Source organism: Tursiops truncatus, chromosome 11 (assembly GCF_011762595.2).
Source record: "Tursiops truncatus isolate mTurTru1 chromosome 11, mTurTru1.mat.Y, whole genome shotgun sequence".
NCBI classification, from domain to species: Eukaryota; Metazoa; Chordata; class Mammalia; order Artiodactyla; family Delphinidae; genus Tursiops; species Tursiops truncatus.
The window spans coordinates 50,003,053-50,022,963 of NC_047044.1; the positions used below are offsets into that span (position 1 = coordinate 50,003,053).

The 19,911-nt window shown below is 39.5% G+C and overlaps 1 protein-coding gene and 1 pseudogene across 2 annotated transcripts in view; one reads left to right on the plus strand and one right to left on the minus strand.

Annotated features, from left to right (window-relative positions):
- Nucleotides 1-1,347: 1,347 nt before the first annotated feature.
- Nucleotides 1,348-19,911, minus strand: part of HELB (DNA helicase B) — a 52,991-nt gene continuing 34,427 nt past the window's right edge. For both annotated transcript variants that reach the window (XM_073788410.1, XM_019918700.3), the window contains exons 12-13: nucleotides 18,137-18,631; nucleotides 1,348-13,111 (exon numbers count right to left, since the gene is read on the minus strand). In XM_073788410.1, the coding sequence (XP_073644511.1) occupies nucleotides 13,007-13,111; nucleotides 18,137-18,631 (600 nt within the window). In that variant the 3' untranslated portion in view covers nucleotides 1,348-13,006. The remainder of the gene's footprint in view (nucleotides 13,112-18,136; nucleotides 18,632-19,911) is intronic.
- LOC109552900 (small ribosomal subunit protein uS14-like) lies at nucleotides 11,526-11,777 on the plus strand (annotated as a pseudogene).

The window sequence follows — 19,911 nt, forward strand, 5'->3', positions numbered from 1 at the left end:
ACAAAGCAGGACAAAAGACAATATCTACATGGTGCTAAAAAAAAAAAAAAAATCCCTTTAAGATTTCTGTGACATTTGAAGCACAGATAATCATGTGGCATTAACTGCAAGCACAGGGGTCTTTTAAATCTCATGGCTCACGTTCACTTACCCTTTCAAGTTGAAGAGGTTTCTTTGTTGGTGATCACTATGGTATATGACAGGCAACCCCCTGCCAAGACCAAGGGTAGCGAAAAAGAAAAACAAGTAGGCCACCCCTCTCTACAGTTAACATCAGAGGAAATTTTTTACAGGTCCATCTTCCCATTCCTTTTTAAAAAGAGAAATATCTGTTTGAAAATGTTCTCTATGATAATTTCCTTAATTCACTTTGAAATCAGTTTCTTACCACAAAGTCATTCATGCAAGAATTTAACCAACAAGGCTTTTCATAAAGCTGGCTGTACTAGGAGAGCTAGTTTGGTGAACTGCTGGGACTGCTGCTATGGGAGGGGTACAGGTATAAAATCATCTTACAACGTTTCAGCAATGATGCACGTAGGCAACCATAATAGGTGGTGGTAAATGTTTTGCCCAAGTTTAGGAATGATTTTAACTAAGATGTATGCTATTCCCTATGCAACAGATTATCAAACAGGATATGTCTTGTGACCTGTTTTTTTTAAGGACACATTGTTAATAGTTGAAAAATCTGATAATGAATTAGGGTGTTTAGCAACACTGAGAATTAGTTATCTTATTTTTAAAATTCAAGACTAAGAATTTGAGAATGAAGAGTATTAAAATGAAGTTTATCTTGACTGATAGGCAAATCAAACTCATACTGCTTGACAGACATGTTTTGAAAACTGATTATATTGAGGGGTGTACAGCACATGTACTTAAAAATGACACTGGACTGTCTCTTGTTCTGAGCCATGCCACTTAATGAAATTGTAAATACATTTTTTACAAAATGCATTGCCAATTATTACCATCCCTCAAAGCAATAAATTGTGACAGTTGCTTTTAATGTTCGTCAGCAACTGTTTTCATTTGTTCAGATATTTTGAATAGTTACACTAATAACTAACTGTTATTTGGTGAATATAAAAAAAATAGATCTGTATATTAATTGTAGTATCTCCATCCTGAAACAATTATTTTCCAAACATTTTTATTTTGGTCAATAATTCAAACAACTGCTTAGGTAAAGCATTTGAACACTGTGTCCTTTGTTTAAGGAAAAAGTTCACCTTTCTTTTTTGTGCAAAGAAATATATTATTTCAATCATAGTTCAGAACTGCCAGGGCAAGAAAGTATAAAGCAGAATCATGTTAAGGAAAAAAAAAAGATCATGAGGGGAGTCACTTAAATATGTATTTTTATTTGTAACAAACAAGTATTAAACTGTAAAGTATTTTTGTACAAATTTAATACTTTAATAGCATGGTATTTATCGTCTATGTATGGTTTTGGGGAATTAAAAATTGTTGCAAATATTTGTATGGAAAAAAAAAACCTCTACCAAATGGAATAAACAGTGATTTTAAAAAGCCAAAAGAAAAACTTTTTTTTTTTTTTGGTGCTTTGAATATATTTTAGTGTTCTAGACTGAGCCCTACACAATACCTATAGTTACATAATTTTCTACGGGGGAAGATTTTGCCATAAACTTGAAAAGCAACATGGAAGAGCTTAGGTTTTGAAATTTGATCTGGACTTGAAGTCCAGCTCTGGTACTCACTCAGTGGTGGCATAAAATTTAATTACTTTGAGTCAGTTTCCCCACCTATAATACTGAAGGTCATATCTACATTCCAGTACTTTCATGAGAAGAGATGTGACACATACGTGAAAATGCTAAAACAGGAACACCTCCAAGACTCATGGTACATTTACTTTAGGTGACAAAGCTTGATCTTAAGGATCACATCTACCCTGAGAACATTATATGTATTCTATAAAATACATTTTCAAAAACTATTAAAATGTATAAATTTTCATCATGCTATCTTAAAAAAGAAAAAAACTATTACCTTATAGTCCCAACGTTTTCATTTTTGCAGATTGCCTAGCAGGCTTTGTAAATTCACAGGAACAAGGCAGGGTGTCCATTCTTGCCACTTCCATTTAACAGTATGACAAGGAAGTGAAATAAAAGGCAACTAGATTGGAAAGGAAGTAAAACTCTACTTGCAGATGATACAATCTTGTGTATACAAAAACCTTAAGGAATCCACTAAAAAACCTATTAAAACTAATATGAGTTTAGCAAGATTACAAGATACAAAAATCAATTGAATCTCTATACTGTAGCAATGAACAAACCAAAAATAAAACAATTATATTCTATAAAGCACAGGAAGCTCAGCTTGGTGCTCTATGATGACCTAGTGGGGTGGGATGGGGGTGGGGTGGGAGGGAGGTCCAAGAGGGAGGGGATGTAGGTATACATATAGCTGATTCACTTCATTGTACAGCTGAAACTAACAACATTGTAAAGCAATTGTACTCCAATAAAAAAAAATTATATTCTCATAGGATCAACAATAAAATACTTAGGAATAAATTCAATAAAAGTACAGAGTAGGTGTGGAAGACAGCAGAGTAAAAGACCCTGAGCTCACCTCCTCTCATGAGCACACCAATGTAACAGCTGTCTGCAGAGCAACCACCTGTGAAGAAGACTGGAACCTACCAGAAAAGATCTTCTACAACTAAAGATATAAAGAAGGTACCACAACAAGACAGACAGGAGGGGAGGACTTGAAATATAATCAAATCCCATACCCCACACGTGGGTGACCCACAAACTGGAGAATAAATATACTGTAGAGGATCTCCCACAGGAGTGACAGCTCTGAGCCCCACATCAGGTTCCCCAGCCTGGGGGTCTGGCACTGGGAAGACAGATCCTCAGAGCATTTGGCTTTGAAGGCCAACAGGCCTTCACTGCAGGAGCCCCACAGGACTGGGGGAAACAGAGACTTCACTTTTCAAAGGGCACACACAAAATCTCACACACCAGGACCCAGGGCAAAATCAGTAATTTGATAGGAGCCTGGGCCAGACCTGCCTGCTGGTCTCGTAGACTGTCCTGGAGAGGCAGAGGGATGGCAGCAGCTCACCCAGGGGGACACAGACACTGGTGTCAGACATTGAGGAACATTCAATTGTGTGAACATTCCAGGTGGCTGACATGCTGGATCATTAGCACCAAGATCTGGCCCCATCCAACAGCCTGAAGGCTCCAATGCTGGGATGCCACAGGCCAAACAACTAACTGGGTGGGGACACATCCCCACCCACCAGCAGAGAGGCTGCCTAAGGGCTTCCTGAGCCCACAGCCACCTCTAGACATGCCCCTAGGCATGGCCCTGCCCACCTGAGGGCCAATATCCAGCTCCACACACCAGTGGGAAGGCACCAGCCCCTCCCACCAGGAAGCCAGCCCAAGCCTCTAGACCAGCCTTACCCACCAGGGGGCAGACTCCAGAAAGAAGAAAGCTACAGTCCTGCAACACAGGCCAGACGCCACCCTAGGACTGGTTGGCCCCCTGCCGTGCCCACTAGCAGGCTAATACAACCTTCCAGACACTCTGGACCCATGACCAACTGTCAGGACTGGCCCCTGACAACACCAACAATCTGAAATGAGCTCTGAGATCCCTGGGCCCTGCAGGCAAACTCCAAGAAACACCTCTAACTGCTAGTAGTCTGGTACTACTCCCAGGGTCTGGCTTCACCTCTCAGTGGGCGGGCAACAGCCCCAGAGTCTTTGGGACCCTGATTCTGCCCACCCGTGTGCCAGCACTAGCCTCAGGGCCCATTAGGGTTCCACAACCAGCCACCTCACGACCAGGCCCCTCTAAAGAGCAGCCAGCAGCGTCCACGCAAGGCAGGTCTGTGCAAACAACCAGACTAGGCACCAGCCAAGCCTACCATACCACCCACATAGGCAGCCAAAACAGAAAGAGCCATGCAGCCCTCTTAGGGGGCACCTCCAGAGCATACAGCTTGGGTGACGGGTGGAGTGCACTGCTGGGACACACAGGACACCTACAGAGGGCCACTTCTCCAAGGGTGAGAAACGTAACTAACTTACCACGTACGTAAAAATATAAATAGCAATAGACAAAATGAGATGGCAGAGGACTATGTTCCAGACCAAGAAACAAGATAAAACTCCAGAAGCAGAGTTAAGTGAATAGGCAATCTACCCAAGAAACAGTTCAGGGTAATGATCATAAAGGTGATCAAAGAACTCAGGAGGAGAATGGATGCGCAGAGCAAGAAGTTAGGATTTTTTAACAAAGAATGAGAAAATATAAAGAACAACAAAACTGAGATGAAGAGTACAATAACTGAAATGAAAAATACACTAGAAGGAATCAATAATAGACTACATGAGGGGCTTCCCTGGTGGTGCAGTGGTTGAGAATCTGCCTGCTAATGCAGGGGACACGGGATCGAGCCCTGGTCTGGGAGGATCCCACATGCCGCGGAGCAACTAGGCCCGTGAGCCACGGCTGCTGAGCCTGCGCGTCTGGAGCCTGTGCTCCACAACAAGAGAGGCCGCGGTAGTGAGAGGCCTGCGCACTGCAATGAAGAGCGGCCCCCACTTGCCACACTAGAGAAGGCCCTCGCACAGAAGTGAGGACCCAACACAGCAAAAGTAAATAAATTAATTAATAAACTCCTACCCCCAACATCAAAAAATAATAATAATAATAATAGACTACATGATACAAAAGAGTGGATCAGTGACTGGAAGACAGCGTAGTAGAAATCACTGCTGCTGAACAGAAAAAACAGTGAAAAGAAATGAAAACAGTTTAAGACACCTCTGGGAAAACATGAAGCACATTAATATTTGCATTATAGGGTTGCCAGAAGGAGAAAAGAAAGAAGGGCCCAAGAAAATATTTGAAGAGATAATAGCTGAAAACCATCCTAACCTAGGAAAGGAAACAGTCACCCAAGTCCAGGAAGCACAGAGTCCCATGGAGGATTAACCCAAAGAGGAGCACACCAAGACACACTATAATCAAAAGGACAAAAATTCAAGAGAGAATCCTAAAAGCAGCAAGGGAAAAGCAACAAATAACATACAAGGGAACTCCCATAAGCCTATCAGCTGATTTTTCAGCGGAAACTCTGCAGGCCAGAAGGGAGTGACACAATATATTTAAAGTGATGAAAGGGAAAAACTGACAACCAAGAATACTCTACCCAGGAAGACTCTCATTTAGATTTGATGGAGAAATCAAGCTTTACAGAGAAGTGAAAGCTAAAAGAATTCAGCACCACCAAACCAGCTTCACAACAAATGTTAAAGGAACTTCTCTAGGCAAAAAAGAAAAGGCCACCACTAGAAAAAAGAATTATGGAAGGAAAAAGTCCACCAGTAAAGGCAAACATACAGTAAAGGTAGGAAATCATCCACACACAAAGCTAGTAGGGAGGTTGAAAGATAAAAGTAGTAATATCACCCGTATCCACAATAAGCAGTTAAAGGATACCTAAAACAATTAGATGTAAAATATATCAAAACAGTAATAGTGAGGGGAGGAGAGTACAAATGCAGGGTATTTAAAATGCATTTGAAATTAAGAGAACAGCAACTTGAAACAATCAGGTATGTATACAGACTGCTATACAAAAACTTCATGGTAACCACAAACCAAGAATCTATAATAGATAAACACACAAAAAAGAAAAAAGAATCCAAAATAACACCAAAAGTAGTCATGAAAGCACAAGAGAAGAGAACAAAAGAAGAAAGGGGAAGAAAAAGACCTACAAAAACAAATCCAAAACAACAAAATGGCAACAAGAACATACATAGCAATACTTACCTTAAATGTAAACAGACTAAATCCTCCAACCAGAAGACACAGACTGCCTGAATGTATACAAAAACAAGACCCGTATATATGCTGCCTACAAGAGACTCACTTTAAATCTAAAGACACATACAGACAAAGTGAGGGGATGGAAGAAGGTATTCCACAAAAATGGAAATCAAAAGAAAACTGGGGTAGCAATACTTACATCAGACAAAATAGACTTTAAAATAAAGACTGTTACAAGAGACAAAGAAGGCCACTACATAATGATCAAGGGATCCATCCAAGAAGAGGACATAACAATTATAAATATATATGCACCCAACATAGGAACACATCAATGTATAAGGCAATATTAACAGACATAAACAAGAAATCAACAGTAACACAATAATAGTGGGGGACTTTAACACTCCATTTACATCAACGGACAGATCATCCAGACAGAAAATCAATAACGAACCACAGGCCTTAAATAACACATTAGAACAAATGGACTTAACCCATACTTTTACAGCATTCCATTCAAAAGCAGCAAAATACACATTCTTTTCGAGTGCACATGGAACATTCTCGAGGATAGATCACATGCTAGGCCACAAAACAAGCCTTGATAAATTTAAGAAAACTGAAATCATATCAAGCATCTTTTCCAACCACAACACTATGAGACCAGAAATCAACTATAAGGAAAAAAACTGTGAAAAACAAACACGTGGAGGCTAAACAATATGCTACTTAACAACAAATGGATCACTGAAGAAATAAAAGAAAAATAAAAAAATACCTAGAGAAAAATGAAAATGAAAACCTGATGATCCAAAACCTATGGGATGCAGCAAAAGCAGTTTTAGGAAGGAATTTTATAGTGATACAAGCTTACCTCAGGAAACAAGAAAAATCTCAAATAAACAATCTACCATTATGCTTAAAGCAACCAGAGAAAGAACAAACAAAATCCAAAGTTTGTAGAAGGAAAGAAAGCATAAAAAATCAGAGCAGAAATAAATAAAATAGAGACAAAAAAAAAATCAATGAAACTAAAAGCTTGTTCTTTGAAAAGACAAACAAAATTGATAAACCTTTAGCCAGACTCATCAAGAAAAAGAGATGGAGAGCCCAAATCAATAAAACCAGAAATGAAAAAGAAGTTACGACTGATACCACAGAGATGCAAAGGATCATAGAAGACAGCTATGAGCAACTATATGGAAATAAAATGGACAACCTAAAAGAAATGGACAAATTCTTAGAAAGGTACAATCTCCCAAGACTGAACTAGGAAGAAATAGAAAATATGAACAGACCAATTACCAGTACTGAAATTCAATCAGTAATTTAAAAACTCCCAACAAAAGTCTGGGACCTGACGGTTTCATGCGTGAATTCTACCAAACATTTAGAGAACAGTTAACACCTATCCTCAAACTATTCCAAAAATTTGCAGAGGAAGGAACACTTCCAAATACTTCCTGAGACAGTGGTCTCAGACAAAGATATCACAGAAAAGAAATTACAGGCCAATATCACTGATGAACATAGATGCAAAAATCCTCAACAAAATACTAGCAAACTGACTCCAACAATACCTTAAAAGGATCATACACCATGACCAAGTGGGATTTATCCCAGGGGTGCAAGGATTTTTCAATATCTGCAAATCAATCAATGTTAACAAACTGAAGAATAAAAAGCATATGATCATCTCAATAGGTGTAGAAAATGCTTTTGACAAAGTTCAACACCCATTTATGATAAAAACTCCAGAAACTGGGCAAAGAGGGAACCGACCTCAACATAATAAAGGCAATGTATGACAGACACACAGCTAACATCATATTCAACAGTGAAAAGCTGAAAACTTCCCCTGTAAGATTAGGAGCAAGACAAGGATGCCCACTCTCACCACTTTTATTCAACATAGTTTTGGAAGTGCTATCCACAGCAATCAGAAAAGAAAAACAAAGGAGTCCAAATTAGGATAGAAGTAGAACTGTCACTGTTTGCAGATGACATGATAATATAGAGAGTAAATCCTAAAGATGCTACTAGAAAACTACTAGAGCTCATCAATGAATTTAGTAAAGTTGCAGGATTCAAAATTAACATACAGAAATCTGTTGTATTTCTATACACTAACAATGAACTACCAGAAAGAGATATTAAGGAAACTTTCCCATTTACCATCACATCAAACAGAATAAAATACCTAGGAATAAACCTATCTAAGGAAGCAAAAGACCTGTACTCTGAAAACTATAAGACACTGACAAAAGAAACTGAAGATGACACAAATGTAAAGATATACCACGTTCTTGGATTGAAAGTATCAATATTGTTAAAATGGCCATACTACAAAACGCAATCTACAGATTTAATGCAATCTCTATCAAATTACAGAACTAGAACAAAAAAAAATTTAATTTGTATAGAAACACAAAAGACCAAAACAGCCAAAACAAGCTTGAAAAAGAAGAACAAAGTTGGAGGAATCATGCTCCCTGGCTTCAGAGTATACTACAAAGCTACAGTCATCAAAACAGTATGGTACTGGCACAAAAACAAACACATAGATCAATGAAACAGGATACAATGCCCAGAAATAAACCCACACACTTACAGTCAATCTACGACGAAGGAGGCAAGAATATACAATGGAGAAAAGACAGTCTCTTCAATAAGTGGTGCTGGGAAAACTGGAGAGCTACATGTAAAAGAATGAAATTAGAACATTCTCTAACACCATATACAAAAATAAACTCAAAATGGATTAAAGACCTAAATGTAAGACCATATTTTAAAAGTCTTGGAGGAAAACATAGGCAGAACACTGTCTAACATAAATAGCAACAATAATTTTTTTGGATCTGTCCCCTCGGGTAGTGGAAACAAAAGCAAAAATATACAAATGGGACCTCAATAAACTAAAAGCTTTTGCACATCAAAGGAAACAAAATGAAAAGACAACCTATAGAATGGGAGAAAATATTTGCAAATGATGTCACTGACATGGTATTAATTTCCATAATATGCAGACAGGTTATAGAGCTCAATATGAAAAAAAAAAAGAACCCAATCAAAAAATGGGCAGAAAACCTAAATAGATATTTCTCTGAAGAAGACATGCAGATGGCCAACGGGCACATGAAAAGATGTTCAACATCGCTAATTATTAGAGAAATGCAAATCAAAACTACAATGAAGTAATCATTTCACACCGGCAGTCAGAATGGCATCACCCAGAAGTCTCCAAATAATAAATGCTGGAGAGGGTGTGGAGAAAAGGAAACTCACCTGCACTGTTGGTGGGAATGTAAATTGGTGAAGGCACTATGGAGAACAGTATGGAAGTTCGTTAAAAAACTAAAAATGGAGTTACCATATGGTCGAACAATTCCACACCTGGGCATATATCCAGAGAAAACTCTAATTCAAAAAGATACATACATCCCTATGTTCATACCAGCACTATTTACAGTAGTCAAGACATGGAAGCAACCTAAACGTCCATGGATAGATGAATGGATAAAGAAGATGTGGTATGTGTATATATATATATATATATATATATATATATACACACACACACATATACGTATACAAACACACACACACACACACACATATACATATAATGGAAGATTACTCAGCCATAAAAAAGAATGAAATAATGCCATTTGCAGCAACATGGATGGACTTAGAGATTATCATACTAAATGAGGTCAGACAACAATAAATATTATACTATATCACTTACATGTGGAATCTTAAAAAATAATAGAAATGAACTGATTTACAAAACACAAACAGACTCACAAAGAAAACAAACTTATGGTTACCAAATGGGAAAGGGGTGGGGATGGATAAATTAGGAGTTTGAGATTAGCACATACACACTACTATACATAAAACAGATAAGCAACAAGGACCTATTGTATAGCACAGGGAACTATATTCAATATCTTTTAATAACCTTCAATAAAAAAGAATCTGAAGGGCTTCCATGGTGGCGCAGTGGTTGAGAGTCCGCCTGCCAGTGCAGGGGACATGGGTTCGTGCCCCAGTCCGGGAGGATCCCACATGCCACGGAGTGGCTGGGCCCGTGAGCCATGGCCGCTGAGCCTGCGCGTCCAGAGCCTGTGCTCCGCAATGGGAGAGGCCACAACAGTGAGAGGCCCGCGTATCGAAAAAAAAAAAAAAAGAATATACTATGTATCTATAAATACTGATAACTCAATCACTTTGCTTTACACCTGAATCTAACACATTGTAAATCAGCTATACTTCAATTAAATAACAGCACAAAACTATACTCTGAAGCTATAAAACATTGTTGAAAGAAATGAAAGAAGACATAAATAGAAAGACATCCCATGTTTATAGATCAGAAGACTTAATATTGTTAAGATGGCAATACTCCCCAGATACATAGATTCAACACAATCCCAATCAAAATCCCAGTTGGCTTTTTTGTCAATAAAATTGACAAGCTGATCCCAAAATTCATACAAAAAGCAAGGGACCCAGAAGAGCCAAAAAATCTTGAAAGAGAGGAGTAAATTGAAGGACTCACATTTCTTGATTTCCTTTTTCTTTGGCTGTGCCGCACAGCATGCAGGAATCTTATCTTAGTTCCCTGACCAGGGATTGAACCTGCACCCACTGCAGTGGAAGCGTGGAGTCTTAACCACTGGACCACCAGGTAAGTCCCCACATCTGTTGATTTCAAACCTGCAAAACTAATGAAGACTCATGGTGCTGGCATAAGGACAGATGTTTGGATCAATGGAATAGATAGAGAATCCAGAAATAAACCCTCACATTTATAATCAACTGATTTTTTGACAAGGATGCCAACACAATTCAATGGAGAAATAGTCACTTCAAGAAATGGAACTGGAACAACTGGAGAGCCACATGCAAAAGAATAAAGTTGGGCTCCTACACCACCATATAAAAAAAATTAACTCAAAATGAATCCAAGAGCTCAATGTAACACCTAGCACTATTTAACTCTTGTAAGAAAAAACAGGAGTAAGCCTTCATGACTTTAGATAAGCATTGGATTCTCAGATGTAGCACCAATAGCACAAGCAATAACAACAACAAAAATACATACACTGGACATCATCACAATTAAAAAATTTTGTAAATGTTTCTCATGAGACTGGTATGTAGAATATACTAAGAACTCATACTCAATAATAAAAAGGAAAATAACCCAATTTTTAAGTGGACAAAGGATCTGAATAGACATTTCTCTGAAGACATACAAATGGCCAATAAGCACATGAAAAGGTGATCAACATCATTAGTCATAAGGGAAAAGCAAATCAAAACCATTATGTCACTTCATATCCACTAAGACGGCTATAATTAAAAAGTCAGATAATAACAAGTGTTGGAGACAATGGAGAAACTGGAACCCTCACACACTGCTGGTGTAAATATAAAATGGTAAAGCTGCTTTGGAAAACAGTTTAGCAGTTCCTCAAAAGGTTAAACATAGAGTTACCATACGACCAGCAATTCCATTCCTAGGTATATACTTAGAAGAAATGAAAATATATACCCACACAAAAACTTGTACACAGATGTTCATAGCAACGTTAGTTATGATAGCCAAAAAGAGGAAACAACCCACATGTCCAGCGACTAATGAATGGATAAATTCAACATACCATATCCATACAATGGAATATTTCGTAATAAAAAGAAATGAAGGCCTTCTGCCTCACTGCACTACTGAAAGCAGGATAGGTCATGAGCAACTCTACTAGAGCTACGTGCAAAAATTCAGCCAAGGTTCCTGATCTCGCCACATCCGCTCAAACCAGCATGGTCTGATCTGGAAATATTACCTCAATATATGCCGCCAGTTTTTCCATCAGTACACGAAAGATATAGGTTTCATCAAGCTGGATAAAACGACACTCCTTGAATGAATTATCCAAGACATACACCCAATAAAAGAAATAATGCTAGTTCTTTGTACATAATTTTTTAAACTTTGAAAAAGGGAGAGGGATGAAGCACTGTTACATGTTACAATGTGGATGAAGTCTGAAAACATTATTCTAAGTCAAAGAAGTCAGTAACAAGGGATCATATATTGTATGATTCCATTTATATGAAATGTCTGAAATAGGCAAATCAATAGAGACAAAATAGATTAGCAGTTCTAGGGCTGAAGCGGAAAAGGGATTAGAGCTAAGAGGTAACAGGGTTTCTTTGGGGGATAATAAAAATGTCCTAAAATCAATTGTGGTGTTGGTTGCACAATTCTGTGAATTTACTAAAAGCCACTCAACTATGTAAACGGGTGAACTGCATGTGAATTATAGCTCAGGAAGGCTATTTTTAAAACACTGGGATAACAGGTAAATTTTTCCTAACTTTTTCTTTTACCATTTAATAATAAATTAAACTCAAAAAAATCAAATCACTGAGGAAAACAAATTTTTCAAAGTGGAATATCTTTAAAACAATATACTCTCAGAAGAAATGATAACTATGTGACATGATAGACATATTAGCTAATGCTACAGGGGTAATTATATTGCAATATAGAAGTAGTGAATCCACATGATGCACACCTTAAACTTACCCAGCGTCCTATGTCAATTATATCTCAAATTATGAAAACAAAAACAAAACCCCATGTGCTTCCAGCTCAGCAGGCATTTCCGGGAAAATGTACCAGGTGGGCCCAGGCAGCAGTGATGGAGCAAGTAGCAGCCTTGCGAGATGACCACTTTGCAGAAGACACAATGTCCTAGAATACGTGTCAATAATTTAAGAGATATAATTACAGTTTATCTTTACCACTGCTTCAACCCAATGGCAAAGATCACCCACAACGATGATGGAAATTAATAAGGCATTATTCTAAAAATAAAACACTTTTAAAAATACAGAGGTTTTTAAAAAAATATATATAACATATTTTTCCCTCATATATGACCAGTGCTGTCAGTTCTCCTGATGACAGATGTCAAAATCACTAAGGTTTTCTTTGATGAAATGATTTTAAAACATCTGCTAACACAAATGCCTTAAAATAAAACTCCAGTTAATAGACATCCTCTTTTGTCTTGATTCTTTGAAGCTATGATGTTCATTTTGTGTTGAATGGAAAAAAATAGACAATTACTTTGAGCAATCTGAAATAAAACTAAGTTTCCTGATTATTTGTAGGTTTGAAAAGTTGCCTGGGGGTTAAACTATTTAGTCTCAAATTCTGAAGTTTAGAAGACACTTGTGGAGATGATTCTTCCACCTGTTGGAACAACAATAAAAATAAAGTTAATTTTATAAAAATATAGTCAGTCTACCCTATGTAATTCTATTCCCTCTGACTGCTTCTCAGAAGACATTATACATTTTCCCACCCCGTGGAAGCCTGGAGCAGACCAGAGCCATCAGCTGTCATCCTGCTTTTGCTCACTGTGGTAACGCCACTACCCACTTCCAGGACTGGCATGTAGAAGTCACTGTTTGCTAACTGAGTACATACATTTAATTTCTAAAAGTGCGGACAGGGTCCACTACATAATTTGGCAGTGCAAAATTAAAATGTGGGCCCCTTGTTCAAAAATTAAGAATTTCAAGATGACAAGCAGAGAACATTAAAACAAGCATGGGTTCCTTCTAAGCACGAAGCCCTGTATGACTGACTGCCCAGCCTGCACGTCCACGACGCCAGCTGTAGGTGTGGTTAAGACGATACACTGCAAGTACACCTCAAGTATACTCTTGGTACTGTTAGTGATTCCCAAGCACCAGTCAATGGACCAGTACAGTCATGAAGAAGATTCACCACCACAGGGAAAGAGAAAAATTAGCAAAATTCAACTCATCATTCATCATGCTAAATCTGTTCAATTTAGAGGACGGTGATGGTTAATTTCATGTTTTAACTTGGCTAAGCCACAGTACTCCGATATTTGGTTGAATAATACTGTTCTAGATGTTTCTTTGAAGGTATTTTTTAGATGAGATCAACGTTTAAATCAGCCGACTGAGTAAAGTGGATTACTCTCCATAATGTAGGTGGGCTTCATCCAATCAACTGAAAGCCTTAACAGGAAAAAGACTGACCTCCCCCCAGGAGGAAGGAATTCTGCCAGCAGACTACCTTCGGAACTTGAAATGCAACATCAACTCTCCTCTGAGTCTCCTATCTGCCAGCTCACCTGCAGATTTTGGACTCTACTAATACCAGCCTTCACAATGACATAAGCCAACTCCTTAAAATAAACTCAGATAGATAGGTTAAATTAAATAGCCTAGATAGATAGATAGATAGATAGATAGATACATAGATAGATACATAGATAGATAGATAGATAGAGACACACCCTATTGGTTCTGTTTCTCTAGGGAACTCTGAGTAAGACAAGGACTTTCTTTATTCAGGGACTATGTAATTATGTCTTTCCTAGCTTTTTTTATTTTTAAGTAAAAATGTCATTTTCTTTCAAAAAATTCTGGAAATCCTGCTTTAAACATGATAAATTTTAGCAATATTTTACCCATATGTTTTTATTTTAAGGGTCATTTTTGTCACCCATCCCTTTTTTTCTTTGATGGTGGCAGGCTAGGCAAAAGGAAAAAAAATAATCAGGTCAACATTTTCTTTGAGGACTTTTCTCCAAACCCAAAGCTATTAATTGACAGAAAAGCAAAAGCTTTTTTCTAGGAGGGAGGGGCTCAGGTATTTTAGTCATTGGTATTTGTAGAATCTCAATACTGGTTTAGCTCTTATGTAGCAATACAAATGTGAAGGATGGATATGTGGGCAGCCCTTGTCATCAAATTTGATCTTTCACAAATGACACATCTCAATGCATCTGAAAGTCTAGAATTACGAGACAAAGAGGTCCCTAATTTATAGAATTCCTGAAGCTTTGAATTCTAGTTTCCTCATTTCTAGGGATTCCTGTAAATGCCACATACTTGTGGCAAACCTTGTGAGAAAACTCATCCTCTTCAGTTAGAGGACTTTGCTTATACTGCTGCCATCATGCAGTGGGAACAACCCACACTGGGCAGCCCCCCAGTGTCACTCTGCGCTCCAGACCTTCAGGGACATTAGCCTCCCCCGGAGCTTAAAAGCTTTGGCAAGCTCAAAACTGATGATGAATAGTGCTGCCAATTTCTCTTCGTACCATCCTCTAAACCATGATTCCCCCACCCCATGTTGGTGCTAAGAAATAAAAAGCAAGAAACTTTTAGAAAAAGACTCTTTCCTTGGAACTGCTTCTGTTTTCTGCTCCAGGTCAAAAGCTTTATTTAATCCCAGGGTCTTTGTAAGAGGTAACATCGTTAATTAAAAAAAAAAAAAAAAGATGCTTTGTTGAGATGGAAATTCCATCTCAGCAGAGTTGATCTCGAGTACTGAATGAAACTTAGAATCAGCAGTGATCCCACTATTTTGAAGAAGAAAAAAAGCGAAAACTTTTTTTTCTGCTATGTCCACTTTTATCACTTTCTTTTTTATGGCTGAGTAATATTCCATTGTATGCATGTGTATACATATATGTGTGTATACACACACACACACACACACACACACACACACACACACACACACACACACACACACACACACACCCCACAATGTCCCCAATCCTATCTAAGGGAAACTCCTCTACTTATGCTCTGGAGTTTCCCATCTCACCCACTTCAGGACTCCATTCCTACAATTATCCCCTCTCTCTGAATCATGAATTTCTTGTTTTCCATTGGACCATTCCATCAATACCCTAGGATGCTTTAATGTACCCATCCAAAATAAATCAATCAATAAATCCTTCCTTGACCATGAGTCCTCCATCCAGATACAGCCCTATCTCTCTGCTCCTTTTCATAGCAACCTTCAAGAACCCTGCCTCTACTGCTTCCTCCACTCTCTCACCCCCTAGTCTCTGACCAGTCCACCCTAGATAGACTTTTGTCCCCTCCCACCACCCTAGTCTTCCTTTTCTCTCACTCATACTTCTTTTCAGTCACCTTTGCCAGTTCCTCCTCTGCCAGACCTCTGAAAGTTAGGAGTACCCCCAGAACTCAGTCTTAGGGCCTCCTCCTCTATCTGTGGCAGCTCCTGAAATTAACCCACCACCATATGCTAATGACTCCTAAATGGACATTTCCCTCCCTAACCTACCCTGAGGCTCTAAACTTCTCTACCAACCACTGCCTTTCTCAACAAGTCCACATATACATCTAATTAATAACTTAAACATAACATGCCGAAAGAGAACTCTCCACTTCCCCAAACCCAGCTCTCCTATTATCTTTCCCATCTCAAGAAACGGCACTACAATTCACCAACTTGCTTCAGGCAGAAATCCAGGAATCGTCCTGGGTCACTGTTTGTTTTATCCCCTCACATCCCATCAGCAAGTCAAACAGACTCCATCTCCAACAGGCATCAAGAATCCAACCACTTCTCATCACCCTCGCTGCTCTTTCACTGCTCTCCCTGGGACAACCCTGACTGGTCTTCTTGCTTCCCACCTTCCTTTCCACAGGTCACTCTCCACAGCAGAGAGATGGTTGTCAAGCACACATCATAGGATATCGCACCTTTGCTTAAAGCTCTCCAGTGGATTCCCGTGGCAAGTAGGATAAAGTCCCAGCTGCCTCCTGTAGTTCTGCCTATCTCTCTGAGATCATCACAGTTTCTCTCTTTCTCATTCGCTAGGCACACTGGTCTCCCTTCCCCTTCCAATAAGGTCATTCCTCCTCAGCTTTGCGTGTTCTGCACCCTCTGCCTGGGATGCTCTTCCTCAGGGCCTCAACCGGCTGGCTTCTTTGCATCATTTAGTGCTCAGCTCACACGTAACCTCCTCAGCAAGGACTTACCAGACCACCATGGCAGAATAGCACCTCCTGCCCCCCTATTCCTACCGACCATGCCCTACCTCATTACCTGTATTTTCTTCATAGAATCTTTCTTGACCTGAAAACTCTTCTGTGGTATGGATTGCCTATGACCCACCGGTACAATGTAATGGCCATGAAGCCAGGGACCTGTCTGTTTCTCTCCCTCCAACATTTAGATCAGTGACTAGCAGAGGAGCTATGTTTTTTGGGGTTTTTTTTTCAAATGCTGAAAGAGAGGAGGCAGAGAAAAGGAGGAATCCAAGAAAAACCAAAAGGAAGAGATGAGAATAAGTTTGGTTCAGTTGTAGTGAATGAATGAAGACTAGATTGACTAAAGAAGAAGAAAAAAAAAAAGGAATAGTGGGAAATAAATGAAATGATGCTGGGAAAGATGGAATCGAACAGAGAAAGGTCTCAAATGCCAAGCCAGACTGCCTGGAATTTATGCAGTAGGAACTAGGGAGCCACTGACGCCACTGAACTTCTGAATGCCCAGTGCCTGGAATGCAATGGACAGCTGAAAACTATTTGTTGACCAAATCACCAGTGCAAAGGTGACAGCTAAAACTGAGAGAATGGGATCAGTTCTCAAGGGAAGGAAGTCCTGAGCCTGGGGGAGATGTCTCCAGTCAGAGAAAGGGAAGAAAAGGAGGGAAGACATGAAGGGGAGATGAGCCAGAGATGGAGGGGAAGTGTCAGAGGGAAAGGGAACACTGAAACCAAGGGAAGGAAACGTGGCAACAGCAACTGCAGTTAAAAATGTTAACTGGGGCTTCCCTGGTGGTGCAGTGGTTGAGAGTCCGCCCGCCGATGCAGGGGACACGGGTTCGTGCCCCGGTCCGGGAAGATCCCTCATGCTGTGGAGAGGCTGGGCCTGTGAGCCATGGCCACTGAGCCTGCGCGTCCAGAGCCTGTGCTCTGCAATGGGAGAGGCCACAACAGTGAGAGGTCTGCGTACGGCAAAAAAAAAACGTTAACTGTCAGGGGGGAAAAGTCCAGAATGAGACCTAAGAAAAGGCCTCTGAAGTTGATAAGAAGATGACTGGCACCAGCCACTTCAATGGAGCTGTGGGGATAAAAATGGGACCATGGCCTGCGAAAGGAAGGGGAAGGTGATGAGGAAGATGAGGAAAGAAGATGCAGAAAGACTAGGAAGTTTCTCCTGGCATGCTGCCTCCACCAGCCCACTGACACTGTCCAGAGTGCTAGCCTCAAGCAGAGGGAGAAACATCCAGCCAAGATCAAGCTAAGATCCACCAGGATATATAGAAATAGAGAGGAAATGGGACAGAGGTGACGGGAACACTTGTTTTTTAAGTCCTGCAGCACTATGTGGCATTAACAAAAATACACAGTCATTTATAAGCACACTGAGGCCAGCAATATTTAAATAAAACCTGAACATCAGTCCTACCATGAGAATTTTGTTTGGACTTGCAGTGGCATTCAGGCAACATGTTCTTTTGGACCCTCTCGACTGTGATGGATCCTCAATTGTATGCACTTCATCAGATGAAGGTAATTTCCATCCTTCAGCAAAGGCAAACAGCGTGTCATCAGCCACAGAGGCCCTCCTTCTGGGGACGTAATCTGTCACCCTGTCATCTGTGGCTGTAGGGAGTGGGGATGCTGATGGACGTGTGCTGGGTCTCCTGCTGTCTTCAGAGCTCTTTGATGGGGATGCAGACTCTGCTGGAGATGCACAGCTCTCGGAGAGCTTGTTTTGCAAAAAATGTTTTAAACGAGTTTTTCTGGGAACACTGTTTTTCATAATTGCGCTCCGAAGCTGAGACTCTTCTGCAATGACGTACACTCTGCAGCGGCCCCGGGTCACCGCTGTGTACACGTGCTGCCAGTGCTGGCGGCCCGCCTTCCCAACCACATACACGACTGTCTTCTCCTCCGACCCCTGAGGGGAAATAATGCACGAAGGAGATTTAATACTGCATAATGGGTTCATGTCTCTGGAGAGTCTACAAAGGCAGAAAGGAGACAAGTCCTCGAAGTGCTCTCAAGAGCATTCTACCTGGCCAGAGTATTCAAATGAATGCATCTGATGGGTTCCATTTTATTCATTATCCTGGAATTCCCATTTTCTAATTACGCTGCTAAGTGTGGGTGTCATAGATCCAAAACTGGCATGTAGAAACCCAGCAATAAACTTTAAACTTCACGCAGTGCTAAATCTCCCTTAATAAAAGAATTTGAAACGGCTGTATGGGCTTTATGTATAGATGTCTTACTCCACTGTTACTTACATAACAAAAAACAGACACCTGAAATATCTAATAATAGGAAATAGATAAATATATATATGCATATATTTATTTTTCTATATCATGTATCTATATATGTTACAAACATCAGATATGCTTTAAAATACAACAAAATTTTAAAAACTTGATACATATATATAAAAAAAAGATCACAACCATGTAACACAAAATAAAATTACTCTGATCAAAAATACGAAGTGCACATAAAGATGTAACAAAAACAAAGTAAATGACAAAGCAAGAAGGGAATCCTACCAAAAATTTAACCAGTCTGTTTCCAAACAGAGGGCCTATGGATGACTTTTTTTTCCTACTTTCCGTATTTTTCCAGTGTTGAACCATTTATTACTCTTATCAAGATAAGACAAAAGAGAATGACGAACCTTTGTTTCTTGGGTGTAACAAACCAAGAACTATACTACAGGCAAGAAAAATGCCCAATGTCACAGTGTAACTGTGAGAAAACAATTTCAAGAAAACAATAACAAATTGTGGTTATTCTTAGTCCCTGTATTTTCAGTGCCAATATAAACTAAGAAGGGGTTGGAGCCATTCTCTCTCCCAACGCTCCCACATTCCTCTGCCTGAAAGAGGAATTGTGGGGAGACAAACAACAAGACGAGGCACGTAGAAAATACACATCTGCACTAAAAACAAAACCTTGCACATACCAAGCACTTCTACCTTGCTGGACACAGAGAGTTTAAACCAACACTTCAGATTATAAAAGTTTGATAAATACTTCCTTCCAATGCTGCCGAATCTCAGAAATGAATGTAAATGATACTTAATTCTACAAATGTTAAACACATTAGCTAGATATACAGCACCATCCCCCCATGCCCCCATGGACTTTATACTTTACACTGTATTTTTGTAAACAGGTAAACGTCTACCTAAACTTAACTGAGTT